Raw genomic sequence first — 19,722 nt, forward strand, 5'->3', positions numbered from 1 at the left:
ATATCTACACACCAGATGGAGCAGCCACACACATCGTCACTGTAACGGTGACAAAACTTCGGGGTTTCATAATAATAATTAATGTTGACTTTTTGCACAATCGATCACCCTTCATTTGTTGCTGCGTTACCGAAGACAAGATGGTTAATAACGTCTTTGGACTTTAGTTATTATTTCAGCTTCCTACTTCCGACGTTACTACTTATCCGCACTCTTTCTGATTTTGTATTATTTCTGTCCGATTGGAAATGAAATGTTAAATAGCTTTCAAGTCACAGTTTCATGTTTCGTAATATTTCATAATCTAACCTTCCGTCATCCAGAGATACAGTTTGCAGCTTGCCTGTGATTATCGTTGACTAATACACACGCTATTGTGGAAATCAGGGTGGAAAGGGAGGGGTGATCTCACAATTACTCTCAGCAATTACGGCAAGTAAAATGTCCGTGATTTTTATAGTACGTCACTCAAAGATATTATAGCAGGCACTATGGTCCATTGCTGTACTTCAATACAGTCATTCAAACTTCGTACGCTTTTACTTTCACAAAGCTAAGTGTCCAATTCTGTTCTTATTTTCAATTTAACATGCCTTCGTGTAGTCCACAGATCCTATTATCGGTAATTCGGCATGTAATAGAGTTTAAGACGGATCGCTACTTCCTCTCGCGCACACAATTCCTCAGATATTCTTAGGCAAAGATCTACCTAGATTTCAGTATAAGTTGCAACGTAAGTCTGTCCCGTATAAATTAACTATAGTCACATTTCTTCCAATTTAACAAAAGTGCCCTGATCCTTCCCGTAGCATATCACACGGAAATGCCAGCCATATCGCACGCCGTAGCTACGTAGACTCATTCAAAGCGCAGAAAACAAGACAAGAGAACTAACAATACCCGCGCATGGTTTATATAGTAGAATTTAGAAACAAAAAATAGCCGCGTTGCACCCTGTTTGATTTCCCTGAGGGGCTACATTGCTGAGGGCGTTATTCTGATGAGATATTCTATGTCGATAATTTTAATTAAAACTTTTTCAGTGCTATTATTTATTTCCGATACTATCGATCACCTCTCCCCTATATGAGAATGAGCCTGATAATATTGTTCTCAAAAGAGTGGTTATATGATACAACTAAAGTAGTTTTTACATTAGCACTATCCACAATATTGTGGGGTCCGACCTTAACACTATCGTATAGCACATATTTTGTGATTTTACATTGTCACGTCTGCTTCATCTATAAAATGGAGGATGCAGTAAAAGTCTCAAAAAGCTTTGATGTCTCCTGACGAAATACAGAAAAATGGCAGTTTGATATTAAATTTCCGAACCCATATTTAAGATAGGACTTTTTCTGACGTTAATAAAAGCTAGTATCGAATTCTCCGCTTTAGTTCTGATAAGTATATTTGATACAAGTACTTTCAGTAATATACAATGACGGAAAAAATCGCAAAACCAAAAAAAAATTGTTGGTTGGTTGGTTTGAGGGACAAAGGGACCAAACTACAGGTTCATCAGTCCCTTGTTCCAGACCAAAACGAGGCTCAGGGTAAGACAACTCCCAAAGTACGCTGGGGAAAGTAAAAGGGGAAAATGAATGTGGAACCACTCCCAAAAAGAAAACGAATGGTACCAACAAAAAACGGGGAAACTATACACCATAAGGAAAAGTAGAAGAACCATAGAGCAGATGTTCTGGGCAAAAGAATTAACGTAGTGTAATGAAATTTTGGGAATACGTTTGTTTGGGAATATATTTATTGCGAGATCATAGGTTGAAGTGAATGCAAAATAAGCCACTGAAAATTTGAAATTCTGGTACTATACATTAATAACCGATATAACTGCTAGTGCTGAATGCAAACGTGAGTGCATTGTGTTGTACAGGTGCCGAATGTCAGTTTTGGGATGCAATTGCATGCCAGTTGCACTTGATCGGTAACTCCAGTGTGGTGGTTGCAGACCCTCAACTGGCTTCCACCTAACCAAAATTCATCAGAAAACACAACATACCTCCACCCTGTCATCCAATGAGCTCTCGCGTGACACCACTGAAGTCGCAAATGTTGGTGGTTTGGGGTTAGTGAATGCACCTTACAGGGCCTTTGGCTTCGAGCTGTCCTTGAAGTAACCGATTCGTAACAGTTCGTTGTATCACTGTCGTGCCAACTGCTGCTCAAATTGCTGTTGCAGATGCGATACGATGCGCCAGAGCCATGTGCCAAATATCATGGTGTTCCCTCTCAGTAGTTCCACGTAGCCGTTCGGAGCCCGGTCTTCTCACCACGGCTACCAGCAATTATGTAGAGTGGCTGCAATCCTAGCAAGTCGTCTGTAATATCTCAGAAGGTGCATCCGGCTTCTCGAAGCCCTATTATACGACCTCGTTCAAACTCAGTGAGGTGTTGTAATGGCATCTTCATCACCTTAAAGGTATTTTTGACTAACATTAACTCACCACGTCCAATCTCAAGTGTAACTAACGCTCACGACCGTTACAGCGTGTATTTGACCCAAACCTGAGTTGCATCCTCATAGTGTCGCTACTAGTGGCACTCTTACGCGACTGACGAGAAACAGACATCGTCTTTCAGAAGTAGAAACGCGTCTACCAACTTTTGTTTATGTCGCACAATTCCTTCTTTTGTGTTGCGTTTTTTTGTCCGTCAGTGTTGTAATACCTAATTGAAACAATAAACTGTGAAGATGTGTCTCAAATAACTATTCTTACCTGAAAGCAGAACTTCGTTCAGATACTTCCTCCCAACGGAATAGATGCACTGGAACAAAAGAAAACAAAGTGAAAAAAAGCAGTGACAGACCAGCAAAGATTTCATTACTCGTTGAACATTACATTCTCGTGACTGAATCATGTGAAATTCAATAAACAACATATAAACTCTTCAATAGCAAGAACTCAGGTAACTTTACAATGACATATTTAACGATTTGACATAGTTTACACGCTACACGCGTAACGGTTTTACTTGATTCTCTGGTGAATGTAATGATTAGTTCGTTAATTAATAGATTCAATGGAGCAACATGATCTGAATCAACAGAGTCCCGCAAACACAATGTCATTTTTGTATGTCAGATGTGACACGTAAAAGATACAATGTAACACAATATGACATACTACACAGACACTATAGCACTCCTTGGATAATTATCGTGAATTAAGAGACTCTGAATGCAGTAGCTCATTAGGTGGTTCCCATCGCCTCAGAACTCAAGACGAGAGGTGTGTTTCGACGTTACGTTCCCTTATTTCAAAGAGGTAAGTTCATGCAAAACAGGAATATTTCACCGAAATACAGTCCGAAAGTCCCAGGCGCTCCGTGCACATTGCCTGTTCCCTTGCTAAGTTTGATAGTGATATCTTTCGTCTAACTATTAAGATTATGCGTGTGTTTATGCTGATGCTCGTGAAAGAGTAACACGAAGGATACCAGAGAACTTAATATTCCCATCCGTCGAACTAATAGTCATTGACAGTGCCATCGGGCCTCGCTGTTTGACTCACTGCAGAAAGGCTCGTGATTCAACAAGTACATTTTCAGGAAGGTTGGACTTTCTCGTCCTTACAACCTTTTGCGCATTAGTTCACCAGACCCACGGAGAAGGAAGGAAGATTAGCGTTAATATTTTGTCTACGATGAAGTCATTATACGGGAAGCACAAACCGAGCGAGGTGGTGCAGTTCTGGAGTATAGTGTTTCAAATCACTGTCCGGCCATCGAGATATAGATTTGCAATGATTTCCTTAAATCGATCAAAGTGAATGCCGTGATGGTTCCTTTGAAGGGGGTACAGCTGACTTTTCTCCCCATGCTTGCACATTCCAAGCTTGCGTTCCGTCTCGCAACCATAATCTTGGTTCGTTATCGGGCCACAATCTCGGACTGGGGAGGAGGATTCTGGGGGTGATAGCAAAATCGGCTGTAACCTTTTTATGAGCATAGTCCGAGAATTTGCCTTAAGCAGTTTACGGGATACGCAGCAAATATAAATCTGGATGGTCAGATCCGCTGTCCTTCAGACCTTAATCGGTTACTGGGAGACAAGGTAATCGTCTGTGGGCTTTTCAAAGTCGCCACTCCACAAATCAGCACAAAGAAATCAACTATAAGAGACAAGTAGGATGTTTGGACGGAGATTTGAGTCTAGATTATTATTCTCTTTTTTTTTCCTAGACGTTGAATACCGAAAACTTCAAGAACAGAGCCACCTACTACACTGAAGCACCAAAGAAACTGGTGTAGGCATACGTACAGTGTGTAAACTTTTAGATGGCAGACCTCTCCCTAGTCCTGAATCGGCAGAAGTCGATTAACGTCGGGAGGTTTCGGTAGGCACGCAGTTTCGACTGCTGCCAACATTACGTAGCTGACTGTGTTGTACAAGGTAGCCATTGTCGTCTGCTTCGTTATTGTTTTGCGCTGTACTGTTCTGCGTGTTTTTAAACGTCGGGAGGCTTCGGTAGGCACGCAGTTTCGACTGCTGCCAATATTACGTAGCTGACTGTGTTGTACAAGGTAGCCATTGTCGTCTGCTTCGTTATTGTTTTGCGCTGTACTGTTCTGCGTGTTTTTAAACGTCGGGAGGCTTCGGTAGGCACGCAGTTTCGACTGCTGCCAACATTACGTAGCTGACTGTGTTGTACAAGGTAGCCATTGTCGTCTGCTTCGTTATTGTTTTGCGCTGTACTGTTCTGCGTGTTTTTATTGTGGAGTTGTGCTAAACATTATCAAAATGAGTGAAGAGGCAGTTGCTGGCCCATCTCGGGAGTCGCCAACAACACCTACCGGTAGGCCTACGGTTACAAGGAAACCAGTATTACGTAGCGATGCTCGCAAAATTATATTGCGTATGATTGAATGCTGCGAAAGGGAAAGGGAGCAGAAAAAATTGCTTCACCCCATTTACAAATCTTCAGTGAGAGCTGCTACATACACAGAACAAAGCATGCGTAGCATTGGAAGATTCAAACAGTTTTCCAAGAATCATCCTGGCGTATCACAACAAACGCCTGGCAAGAAAAGGTGAGTTTCCATTTCAGATATTTTGTTCGCGATCACTTTGAAGGAGCCCCCTATTTCGTCAGAATTACCTTATATTTCATTTTTCCTTGCTACCGTATTGCTTTGTATGGAAACACCACTGGTTACTGTATTATTTCGAAACACATTCATGTTACTGTACTTTGCAATCGGACATACACGGGACAAAGCATGCGTAGCATTGGAAGATTCAAACAGTTTTCCAGTTTACTGTACTTTGCAATCGGATGAATGGTTTGTGTGCGCATAGTAGACAAACAATATATATATATATATATATATATATATATATATATATATATATATATACTCCTGGAAATACAGGCAACAGAGCATGCACAATGTCGGCACTAGTACAGTGTATATCCACCTTTCGCAGCAATGCAGGCTGCTATTCTCCCATGGAGACGATCGTAGAGATGCTGGATGTAGTCCTGTGGAACGGCTTGCCATGCCATTTCCACCTGGCGCCTCAGTTGGACCAGCGTTCGTGCTGGACGTGCAGACCGCGTGAGACGACGCTTCATCCAGTCACAAACATGCTCAGTGGGAGACAGATCCGGAGATCTTGCGCCAGGGTAGTTGACTTACACCTTCTAGAGCACGTTGGGTGGCACGGGATACATGCGGACGTGCATTGTCCTGTTGGAACAGCAAGTTCCCTTGCCGGTCTAGGAATGGTAGAACGATGGGTTCGATGACGGTTTGGATGTACCGTGCACTATTCAGTGTCCCCTCGACGATCACCAGTGGTGTACGGCCAGTGTAGGAGATCGCTCCCCACACCATGAAGCCGGGTGTTGGCCCTGTGTGCCTCGGTCGTATGCAGTCCTGATTGTGGCGCTCACCTGCACGGCGCCAAACACGCATACGACCATCATTGACACCAAGGCAGAAGCGACTCTCATCGCTGAAGACGACACGTCTCCATTCGTCCCTCCATTCACGCCTGTCGCGACACCACTGGGGGCGGGCTGCACGATGTTGGGGCGTGAGCGGAAGACGGCCTAACGGTGTGCGGGACCGTAGCCCAGCTTCATGGAGACGGTTGCGAATGGTCCTCGCCGATACCCCAGGAGCAACAGTGTCCCTAATTTGCTGGGAAGTGGCGGTGCGGTCCCCTACGGCACTGCGTAGGATCCTACGGTCTTGGCGTGCATCCGTGCGTCGCTGCGGTCCGGTCCCAGGTCGACGGGCACGTTCACCTTCCGCCGACTACTGGCAACAACATCGATGTACTGTGGAGACCTCACGCCCCACGTGTTGAGCAATTCGGCGATACGTCCACCCGGCCTCCCGCATGCCCACTATACGCCCTCGCTCAAAGTCCGTCAACTGCACATACGGTTCACGTCCACGCTGTCGCGGCATGCTATCAGTGTTACAGACACCGATGGAGCTCCGTATGCCACGGCAAACTGGCTGACACTGACGGTGGCGGTGCACAAATGCTGCACAGCTAGCGCTATTCGACGGCCAACACCGCGGTTCCTGGTGTGTCCACTGTGCCGTGCGTGTGATCATTGCTTGTACAGCCCTCTCGCAGTGTCCGGAGCAAGTATGGTGGGCCTGACACACCGGTGTCAATGTGTTCTTTTTTCCATTTCCAGGAGTGTATATATGACGATTTCAGTTTCGTTTACGAACAACATTTAAAGCGAGTTTTACTTCCAAGCCTTTCGTCTGCTTTCGTGTAAGCACGATGCGCAATTTGTAGTGCCAGCTCTGCAACTGGTAGGCGTGCCTTGTCCCTCCCCCCCCCCCTTCCCCAACGGCTCCCTTCCCCACGCCAGCCAATGCTTGCTTCCTCCTCTCCCCGCACTCCACTCACAACTCTGCCGTCTTACAGTTAACACACTGTAATCAAGTATTCAAATACAGAGATATGTAAACAGGCGAAATACGGCGCTGCGGTCGGCAACGCCTATATAAGACAACAATGTCTGGCACGGTTGTTAGATCCCTACTGCTGCTACAATGGGAGGTTGTCAAGATTTAAGCGAGTTTGAAAGTGGCGTTATAGTCGGCGCACGAGCGCTGGGACACAGCATCTCCGAGGTTGCGACGATGTGGGTATTTTCCCGTACAACCATTTCACGAGCGTACCGTGAATGTCAGGAATCCGGTAAAACATCAAATCTCCGACATTTCTGCGTCCGGCAAAAGATTCTGCAAGAACGGGACCAACGACGACTGAAGAGAATCGTTCAAGGTGACAGGAGTGCAGCCCTTCAGCAAACTGTCATAGATTTTAATGATGGGCCATCAACAAATGTCAGCGTGCGAACCAGTCAACGAAACATCATCGTTATGAGCTTTCGGAGACGAAGGTCCACTCGTGTACCCTTGATGACTGCACGACACAAAGCTTTACACCTCGTCTGGGTCCGTCAACACCAACATTGGACTGTTGATGACTGGAAACATGTTGGCTGGTCGAACGAGTCTCGTTTCAAATTGCATCGAGCGGATAGACGTGTACGGGTATGGAGAAAACCTCTTGAATACATGGACCCTGCATGTCAGCAGGGGTCTGTTCGAGCTGGTGGAGGCTCTGTAATGGTGTGGGCGTGTGCAGTTGGAGTGATATGGGACACCTGATACGTCTAGATACGACTCTGACAGGTAACATGTAAGCATCCTGTCTGACCACCTGCAATCATTCATGTCCATTATGCATTCTGACGGACTTGGGCAATTCCAGCAGGACAATGCGACACCCCACAGGTCCAGAATTGCTACACAGTGGCTTCACGATCACTCTTCTGAGTCTAAACACTTCCGCTGACCACCAAACTCCCCAGACATGAAAATGATTGAGCATATCTGGGATGCCTTGTAACATGCTGTTCAGAAAAGACCACAACCCCCTCGTGCTCTTATGGATTTAGGGACAGACCTGCAGGATTCGTGGTGTTGCGGCACTTCTGCGTGTTTGCGGGGGCCCTACACGATATTAGGCAGGTGAAACAGTTTCTTTGGCTCTTCAGTGTAGTACAAGTTCATATTTCAAGAACTGAACGTCGCTCGGATACGCGATTTCTTTTAGGCACGCACGTTTCAAGGAGAATGCGTAGGTAGTTCCTGTGAGACAAATGACGTGACGTTTATGTATTAAGAGAATATTGTTGGATTGATGGGAGACAGGTGTAGGGAGCGGTACCACACTGTAGTATGCGTTGGAGGAAAGACTTGAAGTTAATAGAGTGTGGTGGTTTAATCATTGACCTTTCGCTATTTGGCTATGCCGACATAGGAATTTCATGCTAGTTAAAGAATGAGTTCATGATACATATTGTAACATTTATGTACGAATTGAGGGACAGAAGATGAGAAAGTCATTTCAGCAGATCGTTGAGTCAGTGCTTGGCTTTACGACCATCAGCGTAGGCGGTGAAGTGATTGGGACGTTCGACAGTCGAGATAAAACGAAAAAACTGGCGCCTTAAGCTCGCATTCCTGATTTGAAAGTTGGCAATGAAATGAATTTTAACCGTAAGTCGGTTATAATGGAGAATAAACACTTGTAGATAGGGAAGGCGGATGTCACCTAATTTTGGTTAGTAATTTGACTGACGAGAGAGAAATTACAAACTGCCCAACAGAATCAAGACACTTCTGCACTCAGGTTCGTTAAAGCTGCAGCAGAAAATAGACGCTGTTTGTTCAGCTGTCGGAGGTTTTACACTGGAAACGTCTGCATGAGACCTAGTTTCCAGTTTTGGTCATGAGCTCGGATTAGATGGTTAACGGGCACTGCTTATATAACCTGTTCCTGCCTCCGCTGACTTCTCTGGTGGACCCTGAAAAGAATTAATGATCGTGTGGCAATGTTGACCAGCAGGCCACATCCGGGGAAGTGCCGCCGCCGAGTGCAAGGCTTATTTCAGGTGACGCCACATTGGGCGACTTGTGTGTTGGTGATGATGAGTGCAACACATCCAGACCACGAGCGGAGAAAATCTCCACATCGGCGGGGAATCGAACCCGGGCCCACTGCATGGTAGGCAAACAGGCGGACCTTGGTGGGCCCTACAAACCTGCAACTGCCACACGCTCATGCCTAACCATCGCAACTGTTTGTGTGACACGGAGCTGCAACTACGGACGCCCTTTAGTTAAGCAGTGCGTTAGAATTAGCGAAGAGCAGTCTGCCTGCCAAACGTTCCGAATATGTCTCGAAATCGTAAGTTTTTAAAACAGTGGAATATAGGCCATGAGATCATAACTAGAATGGGCAGTAATGTGAATAAATAGTAATCTGTTAGGACAAAGTTTCATGTTCTTAAAATGGATGGTCTGCACTTTAGTTGGAACTTGCAACCATTGCACGCTGTTAATAAAAATAACTACGTAAAATTAATTCGCGATGAATGAAAACACAATTCTGGCATCTCTTTACAGCCAGTATAAAATGATAGCTCAAATTTCGTTAAATTATAGCTTTTTAATGAAATAAATATAAAGCAAGACTATCAGTGAGGCTGACTGGCGGATTTTAAGATCCTTTATGAAGTCCAGAGAGATACAGATAGATAGACAGATACGTAGAGAGGGGTGTGGGGTGGGAGGGAGGGGAGAGAGAGAGAAAGGTTTTTAAATCTCAAAGGCTTTGCCGAGTTCTTGGAGGTAAAAATTGTTCTCGAGGCCGTCTGAATATTCTAAACCTTGGTTTTGCTCTTAATGTTCTTGAGTAACGTGATGGCGTCTCAGAAGACTGAATAAAATAACTTACAATTTAAGCATGTTTGTGTTGTTGTTATTAGTGTTGCAACTTTCCAGTGAGTGGTAACTGACATGTTATCACGCAGAAACGATAGCTTAAGCCATATACTACATACATTTTTATTAGCTGCATTCTAGATCAGCATGTTCTTATTCTAGGTTTATCCAAAAGGCAAATTTTTATTCTAAGGTTCACTCACTTTATAGAGTAGCATTTCTCCCCTGTGACATGGTCTTCGGTAGCAGGAAGCCTTGAGACGACCAACAGAAAGTACAATCCTCTTAAAGTATATATACTTAATTGAACATTAAGTAATTGTCATTTGTTTTAAATGTCGCACGTTTCCGGGAGAGAGAATCACAAAACTGAAGAACACAAAATTATCTCCACGAGGTGGAAATGTATTGTGTCACAAATCACATGTAACCAATTCTGTAATTATGTGTTCTTACACACCTAAATGTACACTCCACGGGTTACACGGGTTGCTGAACAGCGCATGGCAGACAGTACATCATATTAATACTTTCCATTTTCTATCACATTCTATTCAATGTGATAATACCAATTTCAAAAAATGCAGGTGCTGACAGGGGTAAATATTATCGAATTAGTAGTTTAATAAGTCACGGTTAAAAAATACTAACACGAATTCTTGACAGAAGAATGGATAAACTGGTAGAAAACGAACTCGGGGAAGATCATTTTGGATTTCAGAGAAATGTAGGCTCACGCGAGACAGTATCGACCCTACGACTTCTCTGAGGGGATAGGTTAAAGAAAGGCAAATCTACGTTTATAGCATTTGTAGACTTAGAGAACGCTTTTGACAACGCTGACTGGAATACTCCCTTTGAAATTCTGAAGGTAGCAGGCGTAAAATACAGGGAGCAAACGGGTATTTACAACTTGGTACTGAAACCAGACGGAAGTTAAAAGAGTCTACGGACAAGAAACAGTAGGGAGTGAGACAGGGTTGTAACATATCCACGATGTAATTTAGTCTGTACACTAAGCAAGCAGTAAGGAAAAATTGCAGAAAGAGAGAAGAAGTAAAACTTCTGACGTTTGCCGATGACATTGTAATTCTGTCAGAGACAGCAAAAGCAGTTGTTCGGAATGGAAAGCGACTTGATGAACATCAATAAAAGCAAATCAAGAATAATGGAATGTAGTCGAATTAAGTCAGGTGACGCTGAGGGAATTAGATTAGGAAACGAGATATTAAACGTAGCAAATGACTTTTGCTATTTGGGCTGCAAAATAACTGATGATGGCTGAAGTAGAGAGGAAGAAAATGTAAACTAGCAACGGCAGAAAAAGCGTTCCTGAAGAGGATAAATTTACTAACAGCGAGTGTAGATTCTGAAGGTATTTGTCTGGAGCACAGCCATGCACGGAAATGAAATGTGGACGATAAACAGTTCAGACAAGAAGAGAAGAGAGGTTTTTGAGACGTGGTGCTACAGAAGATTGTTGAAGATTTGATGGGTGTATCGTGTATCGAGTAACTAACGACGAGGAACTGAATAGAATTGGGGAGACGAGAAATTGGTAGCACAACTTCACTAAAAAATAGGCATCGTTTGATAGCACACATTCTGAGACATCAAGAGATCACCAGATTAGTATTAGAAGGAAGTATAGGGGATAAAAATTGTAGATGGAGACCAAGAGATGAATACAGTAAGCAGATTCAGAAGGATGTAGGTTGCAGCATTTATTCGGAGATGAAGATGCTTGCACAGGATAGAGTAGCATCGAGAGCTGAATCAAACCAGTCTTCGGACTAAAGATAACAACATATTCCACTCGTGTATTTAGTGAGGGGAAAATGTCTGTTCCACGCCTCTGTACGTACTCTAATATATCATATTCTCATCATCTCTACGTGATAAATGAGACAGGTGGCAGCATGATGGCCGCACCGTCTTCGTCGAACTTAGCTTCTCTAAACTTAGGCATTATTCTTTCGTAAGAACGACGTCGTATTTCTTCCAAGGACTCCTTTGTATGTGCTACACCGCACTGATACGATACTAAAAGCGCTTCTCGATTATTCTCATTGAACTAGGTAATGATTCTAAATACTGGAACGACAATCTAACATTGGTCACACTAGCTTCTTGTTTATGATTTATTTTACAGGTGCACTGCATACTCCGAGAAGCCTTCCAAGCAATCTGTGTCTTCGTTTCGCCTCCCCTATTACTGGTTTCACGTCACCATCTCGTTTGACATCGTTTCTTAGTGTTAAACTTAAATACTTCTGCGATGTGACGAGCTCAATATCTCGACCACTAATCGCATAATCAGATACAAGGTTCTTTCTATTACTTATAGACGTTAGCTTTCATCTGTTCCCATTATCTCAGGTGGAAATTTTGTCGAAGTCTTTCTGCACTTCAACAACGATATTTTCCTGGACAAAACAGCATCGGACAACGGACTGTCTCATAGTATTGCTGATCCTGTCTGATAAATCGTTTATTTATGTTGCAAACATTGGGGTCCTGTCACGTTTCCTTGGACACACTACGCTACTTTTGTTTTTAGGAACATTTGCAATCTAGTATAGGGAACTAGATTTTATTGTGCAAATGTTTACCAAAGCAATTACATATCTTCGACGATAGTTCGTATACACGTATTTTGGTTAACAGTAGATGACGTGGCACAGTGTCGTAATTCTTTCCGGAATCTAGGAAGATGGAATCGAACTGTTAATCTGGCTTCCAATGCTTTCTTTTAAAAAAAATTTATTACCGTTTTATCATTTTGTGAAATACATATCAAAACCATCATCATCTTGCGAGTACAGTATTCTATAGCTGGCGCAGCAGATCCCTCGCTTCCAGCTCCTCCTAAGTCGTCCACGCTTCCTTCTTAACGCCGGGGTCCACTGCCACACTTTCTTTGGCCATCGGCTATCGTACATCCTATGCAGTGCTCATATCATTTTAGAGGTTTCATCTGTATGGTGTCTATTATTGATTTCCCGACACCCATCGCTTTTATTGGTATTTGGTACACGGTCCAACTTGAAGATACCACAACGTTGTCTACAGAAGTCCATCTCTACTGCAAGCAACTTGTTTCTCCGACGCTTGTTTACTATCTACGTTTCTACTACGTACGTAACGATGTTTTCAACAACTGGACGATATATTACCTGTTTGGTACTTTTTGTTACTTTTTTATTCCATAGGACCGAGTTCAGTTGTGTATGGTCGCCCTGCCTTGTTCTTTTATGTTATTTATGTCATTTTCACTTTTTGCGTTTGAGGCTGTCATAGCCCCAAGACTTAAGAGAATTGTATCCCCTGATATTTCTGGCTCCAGCCTCCAGATCCTCTATGTTATTGTCGCAAACCTTCCGATATTTGGTTTTTCTCATGCTTATTGCGAGGCCCCATTTTTCATACTCCTCTATTAACTTCCGAAGTATGTACTCAGCATCATCGTCGTCTCCTACTATGATGACCAGGTCATAAGCGAAGAGAAAAGTGTATAAGATTTCATCTACCACAGGGATCCCCATGCCTCCATATTTGTGCCTCCAGGCTTTAAGTGCTTCCCCCGCATAGATTTTAAATAGCGTCAGTGATACAGTACACCCTTGGTATACACCATTAGTAACAGGAGACCTTGGTTTCAGTGAATTTCCTACTTTGACGACTTTCACACAGTCCTTATGGAAATGTTTAACTGCTTTGATTTAAATAATTGACATAGATTATTTTGTAATACCGTATCATTGGCTTTCTGCAAATCCACGAAGACTAAGTGGGTATCTCTTCCTCTGGCATTTCTCTTCTATGTCAGATTCCATAATGTGAATGTTCCATCAACACATGAGAACAGATATTATTCTTTCTTGGCTACGTGGTCTCCTTCCAGTTATTTTTCAATTATTCGTGATTTTTGCCAAGGTTACTTCAACAGTTTTCTGAATGCTTGATTGCAATTTGATCGTCGTTATCGTCATCTTCTTCCTCTCCAACAGCATCTTCATTCTTATCATTTTGGCTACTTCACTACGCTCCTGTTTTTGCATAAAAAACGTTTTTCCTCATCAAGCTCTTCTGCTTTTTCTCTTTCCAGGATGGTGCTTTGCTTTCTTCCCAATTTCAGAGAATGGCTGCTCATAACTATCAATGCCACTGAGTATGCGATAAAAATGCATTAACCTTGGAATGTGAGCAGGCACCTCAGATGCTTCCTTTCTTTTTCCACAAAGCATGCCGTTATAGATACTGTATCGACTAGCAAAGGCAAAAAGATCAAGTTCTTTGGAGGAAATCACTAGTAGCAGTCAACCAGACAAAATCACAATATCGGCGTTCTTATATCTCTTCCTCTTCTTTTCTTTTTCCACGTCGCATTCGCATCAATTCCGGCGCTGAAATATAGTTTGCACAGTTTTGCCTACAGTTAGCGTCTTTCGTTAGCAGCTGTGCCTGGGTTGCGATGTATACTCTACACCCACTTACTGGTCACATGTTAAATAATGCAGGGTATGTCCTACTAACCACGTCCAGGAATTATTCTGGTTGTGGGGTAGTAGTTTTCGTCTGGTTGTAGCACTGATGTAAGTGAGATGTGATGTCTTAATTTTCAGCAAATCAAAGTCAAAGCAACGTTGGTCTAAACCAGTGGTTCCCATCCTTTGAAACCATTACCCTGAGTGCAATACGATATTTGATATTACTGCCTCCCCACCCCCCTCCACCACCACCACCACCATAAGCTCTTAACTAAACTTTACAACGAAGCAGAATTTTTTGAACACTTTTAATTTTAAATTGAGGAAAGATACGACAGTTTCTGTAGGTGTTTTATGAAACAACGAACTAATGAGTGAATGACACAGTCGGTATATATGACAACCTTTTTTTACACAATGATAGTTGAGTTCTCAGTGTAACGTGAGTGCTATCTACGACTCCTCAGAAAAGAAAGCTAACTACCCACACTGAGGGTAGGCCCTTGTTACAAAACAAGCTTTCTCTGCACTATTCCCCTCCCTAGTTTCATCCACAGCCTACACTCCCACTTAAAATCAACCAAGTTAAAATGTGTGCTGCTATACTTAGTTGCAGATCTTTTGGCTGCCACCCCTTATTTCTCAACTGTCATAAACTGGAAGACTTCAGGCTGCCTATGCTTTTTGTGTGACCACTCCATCTAGTAATAATAATAATAATAATAATAATAATAATAATAATAATAATAATGTTAGGCCCTACAGTCGTGTAGTACCAGTTACATAGTTACTGTTGTGTTATGCCGTCAAACACGTCGTTTATTTGTTGCGAAGTGAATAAAGTACCAATTTATAGCCTATTGCGGGATATACCTGGAACACGGAGAAAGAATTTTCTTGAGATATCTGAGCATGTAATATGATGATATGTGTCAGTTTTTAATGTCATACTACTAAGTACGAGGGCGTTCAGTAAGTAATGCAACACATTTTTTTCTGAAACTAAGTTGGTTTTATTCAGGATTCTAAACCACAATATCATTCCCCAGTATTTTGGCTACAAAAGTCTCTTTTTCAACATCATCTCCATTTAGTGCGACGGTCTTACGCCACCTTATATGGAGAGCCTGTTTTCCCGCAAGATACCACTCTACTGGTCGCCGTCGTAGATAACGTCTTGCTGCATCAATAACCAACCTTACCGCAGAGTGCGTCTTTCATTGGGCCAAACAGATGGAAATCGGAAGGTGCGATATCATGGCTGTGGGGTGGATGAGAAAGTCCGACGACGTTTTGTGAGCTCCTCTCGGATACGGAGACCGGTGTGTGACCTTGCTCTGCTAAGGAGAAGGAGAAGTTCGTTTGCATTTTTGTGGCAACGGACACACCGAAGGCGTTTCTTCAATTTCCTGAGGGCAGCACATTACACATTAAGTACCCGCAGTTGTGAAAGAGCGTGTCAGCACTACCAACAGAGAAGTCTAGTTGACCAACAAGATGTTTGTCTGTAGTCCGTCGATCACGTCGAGTGAGAGTGTCCGCACGTCCCAACATCGCACAAGTAACAGCCGTGTCCGGCCGGCCGGCACGCAGGCATCGAACAAGTTAGCGCGACCTTGATGAGATGATGACAGGACGACTCGCCCAACTACATCTACATCTACTCGTACATCTACATTTATACTCCGCAAGCCACCCAATGGTGTGTGGCGGAGGGCACTTTACGTGCCACTGTCATTACCTCCCTTTTCTGTTCTAGTCGCGAAAGCCTCCGTGAGCGCTCGAATCTCTCTAATTCTACATTCGTGATCTTCTCGGGAGGTATAAGTGGGGGGAAGCAATATATTCGATACCTCATCCAGAAACTCACCTTCTCGAAACCTGGCGAGCAAGCTACACCGCGATGCAGAGCGCCTCTCTTGCAGAGTCTGCCACTTGAGTTTGCTAAACATCTTCGTAACGCTATCACGGTTAACAAATAACCCTATGACGAAACGCGCCGCTCTTCTTTGGATCTTCTCTATCTCCTTCGTCAACCCGATCTGATACGGATTCCACACTGATGAGCAATACTCAAGTATAGGTCGAACGAGTGTTTTGTAAGCCACCTCCTTTGTTGATGGATTACATTTTCTAAGGACTCTCCCAATGAATCTCAACCAGGTACCCGCCTTACCAACAATTAATTTTATAGGATCATTCCACTTCAAATCGTTCCGCACGCATACTTCCAGATATTTTATAGAAGTAACTGCTACCAGTGTTTGTTCCGCTATCATATAATCATACAATAAAGGATCCTTCTTTCTATGTATTCGCAATACATTACATTTGTCTATGTTAAGGGTCAGTTGCCACTCCCTGCACCAAGTGCCTATCCGTTGCAGATCTTCCTGCATTTCGCTACAATTTTCTAATGCTGCAACTTCTCTGTATACTACAGCATCATCCGCGAAAAGCCGCATGGAACTTCCGACACTATCTACTAGGTCATTTATATATATTGTGAAAAGCAATGGTCCCATAACACTCCCCTGTGGCACGCCAGAGGTTACTTTAACGTCTGTAGACGTCTCTCCATTGATAACAACATGCTGTGTTCTGCTTGCTAAAAACTCTTCAATCCAGCCACACAGCTGGTCTGCTATTCCGTAGGCTCTTACTTTGTTTATAAGGCGACAGTGCGGAACTGTATCGAACACCTTCCGGAAGTCAAGGAAAATAGCATCTACCTGGGAGCCTGTATCTAATATTTTCTGGGTCTCATGAACAAATAAAGCGAGTTGGGTCTCACACGATCGCTGCTTCCGGAATCCATGTTGATTCCTACAGAGTAGATTCTGGGTTTCCAAAAACGACATGATACGCAAGCAAAAAACATGTTCTAAAATTCTACAACAGATCGACGTCAGAGATATAGGTCTATAGTTTTGCGCATCTGCTCGACGACCCTTCTTGAAGACTGGGACTACCTGTGCTCTTTTCCAATCATTTGGAACCTTCCGTTCCTCTACAGACTTGCAGTACACGGCTGTTAGAAGGGGGTCAAGTTCTTTCGCGTACTCTGTGTAGAATCGAATTGGTATCCCGTCAGGTCCAGTGGACTTTCCTCTGTTGAGTGATTCCAGTTGCTTTTCTATTCCTTGGACACTTATTTCGATGTCAGCCATTTTTTAGTTTGTGCGAGGATTTAGAAAAGGAACTGCAGTGCGGTCTTCCTCTGTGAAACAGCTTTGAAAAAAGGTGTTTAGTATTTCAGCTTTACGCGTGTCATCCTCTGTTTCAATGCCTTCATCATCCCGGAGTGTCTGGATATGCTGTTTCGAGCCACTTACTGATTTAACGTAAGACCAGAACTTCCTAGGATTTTCTGTCAAGTCGGTACATAGAATTTTACTTTCGAATTCACTGAACGCTTCACGCATAGCCCTCCTTACGCTAACTTTGACATCGTTTAGCTTCTGTTTGTATGAGAGGTTTTGGCTGCGTTTACACTTGGAGTGAAGCTCTCTTTGCTTTTGCAGTAGTTTCCTAACTTTGTTGTTGAACCACGGTGGGTTTTTCTCGTCCCTCGCAGTTTTACTCGGCACGTACCTGTCTAAAACGCATTTACGATTGCCTTGAACTTTTTCCATAAACACTCAACATTGTCAGTGTCGGAACAGAAATGTTCGTTTTGATCTGTTAGGTAGTCTGAAATCTGCCTTCTATTACTCTTGCTAAACAGATAAACCTTCCTCCCTTTTTTTATATTCCTATTAACTTCCATATTCATGGATGCTGCAACGGCCTTATGATCACTGATTCCCTGTTCTGCACTTACAGAGTCGAAATGTTCAGATCTGTTTGTTATCAGTAGGTCCAAGATGTTATCTCCACGAGTCGGTTCTCTGTTTAATTGCTCGAGGTAATTTTCGGATAGTGCACTCAGTATAATGTCACTCGATGCTCTGTCCCTACCACCCGTCCTAAACATCTGAGTGTCCCACCAGTCTATATCTGGTAAATTGTAATCTCCACCTAAGACTATAACATGCTGAGAAAATTTATGTGAAATGTATTCCAAATTTTCTCTCAGTTGTTCTGCCACTAATGCTGCTGAGTCGGGAGGTCGGTAAAAGGAGCCAACTATTAACCTAGCTCGGTTGTTGAGTGTAACCTCCACCCATAATAATTCACAGGAACTATCCACTTCTACTTCAGTAGCCATCATGCTATTGTTCACTACTAACTCTCCGTAGACGTACTACAAGCGCTCGTGAATATCTACGCTGTTTTGGTTTTCTGCCAGGGAACGCTCAATGTCAGCTCTCTGTTTGGAACGCACTTCCGTTACAGACGCCATTTGAAGGCTACGTATAGCGCCGCCAGCTGTAGGAACTTCATGAAACTATAGGGGCTAAAGTAGGAATGTTCCACGATGTCCCACTGGAAATTAAGCATTTTTTTTCAACCGTACTGGCCGAGAAAAAAATGTGTTCCTTCACTTAATGAACGGACCTCGTACAAAGTGTGTGTCTGTAGTGGATGGCTTATGTGAGGAAGATGTTCATATAGTCGTTTCACAAGTTGAAGCGTCCACCACACTGTGTCACGTGTTAATAATAATATTAAAATATACACTACTGGCCATTAAAATTGCTACACCAAGAAGAAATGCAGATGATAAACGGGTATTCATTGGACAAATCTATTATACTAGGACTGACATGTGACTAAAATTTCACGCAATTTGGGTGCATAGACCTTGAGAAATCACGAGCCAGTTGCTCGGCCACCATAGAACAGTCGTTTTCAATTGGTGACAGACCTGGAGAATGTGATGGCCAGGGCAGCGGTCTAACATTTTCTGTATCCAGAAAAGCCCGTGCAGGACCTGCAACATGCGGACGTGCATTATCCCGCTGAAATGTAGAGTTTCGCAGGGATCGAATGAAGGGTAGAGCCACGGGTAACACATCTAAAATGTAACGTCCACTGTTCAAAGTGCCATCAATGCGAACAAGAGGTGACCGAGACGTGTAACCAATGGCACCCCATACCATCACGTCGGGTGATACGCCAGTACGGCGATGACGAATACACGCTTCTAATGTGCGTTCACCGCGATGTCGCCAAACACGGATGCGACCATCATGATGCTGTAAACAGAACCTGGATTCATCCGAAAAAATGACGTTTTGCCATTCGTGCACCCAGGTTGGTCGTTGAGTACGCCATCGCAGGCGCTCCTGTCTGTGATGCAGCGTCAAGGGTAACCGCAGCCGTGGTCTCCGAGCTGATAGTCCAAGCTGCTGCAAACGTCGTCTAACTGTTCGTGCAGATGGTTGTTGTCTTGCAAACGTCTGCATCTGTTGACTCAGGGATCGCGACGTGGCTGCACGATCCGTTACAGCCAGGCGGATAAGATGCCTGCCATCTCGACTGCTAGTAATAC

The 19,722-nt window shown here is 43.5% G+C and overlaps 1 protein-coding gene across 1 annotated transcript in view; it reads right to left on the reverse strand.

Moving 5' to 3' along the window:
- Window positions 1-19,722, reverse strand: part of LOC126187997 (kynurenine 3-monooxygenase-like) — a 172,350-nt gene that overhangs the window by 108,405 nt on the left and 44,223 nt on the right. Inside the window, exon 4 of the mRNA XM_049929406.1 lies at window positions 2,742-2,790. Within this exon, the coding sequence (XP_049785363.1) occupies window positions 2,742-2,790 (49 nt within the window). The remainder of the gene's footprint in view (window positions 1-2,741; window positions 2,791-19,722) is intronic.

Source organism: Schistocerca cancellata, chromosome 5 (assembly GCF_023864275.1).
Source record: "Schistocerca cancellata isolate TAMUIC-IGC-003103 chromosome 5, iqSchCanc2.1, whole genome shotgun sequence".
NCBI lineage: Eukaryota > Metazoa > Arthropoda > Insecta > Orthoptera > Acrididae > Schistocerca > Schistocerca cancellata.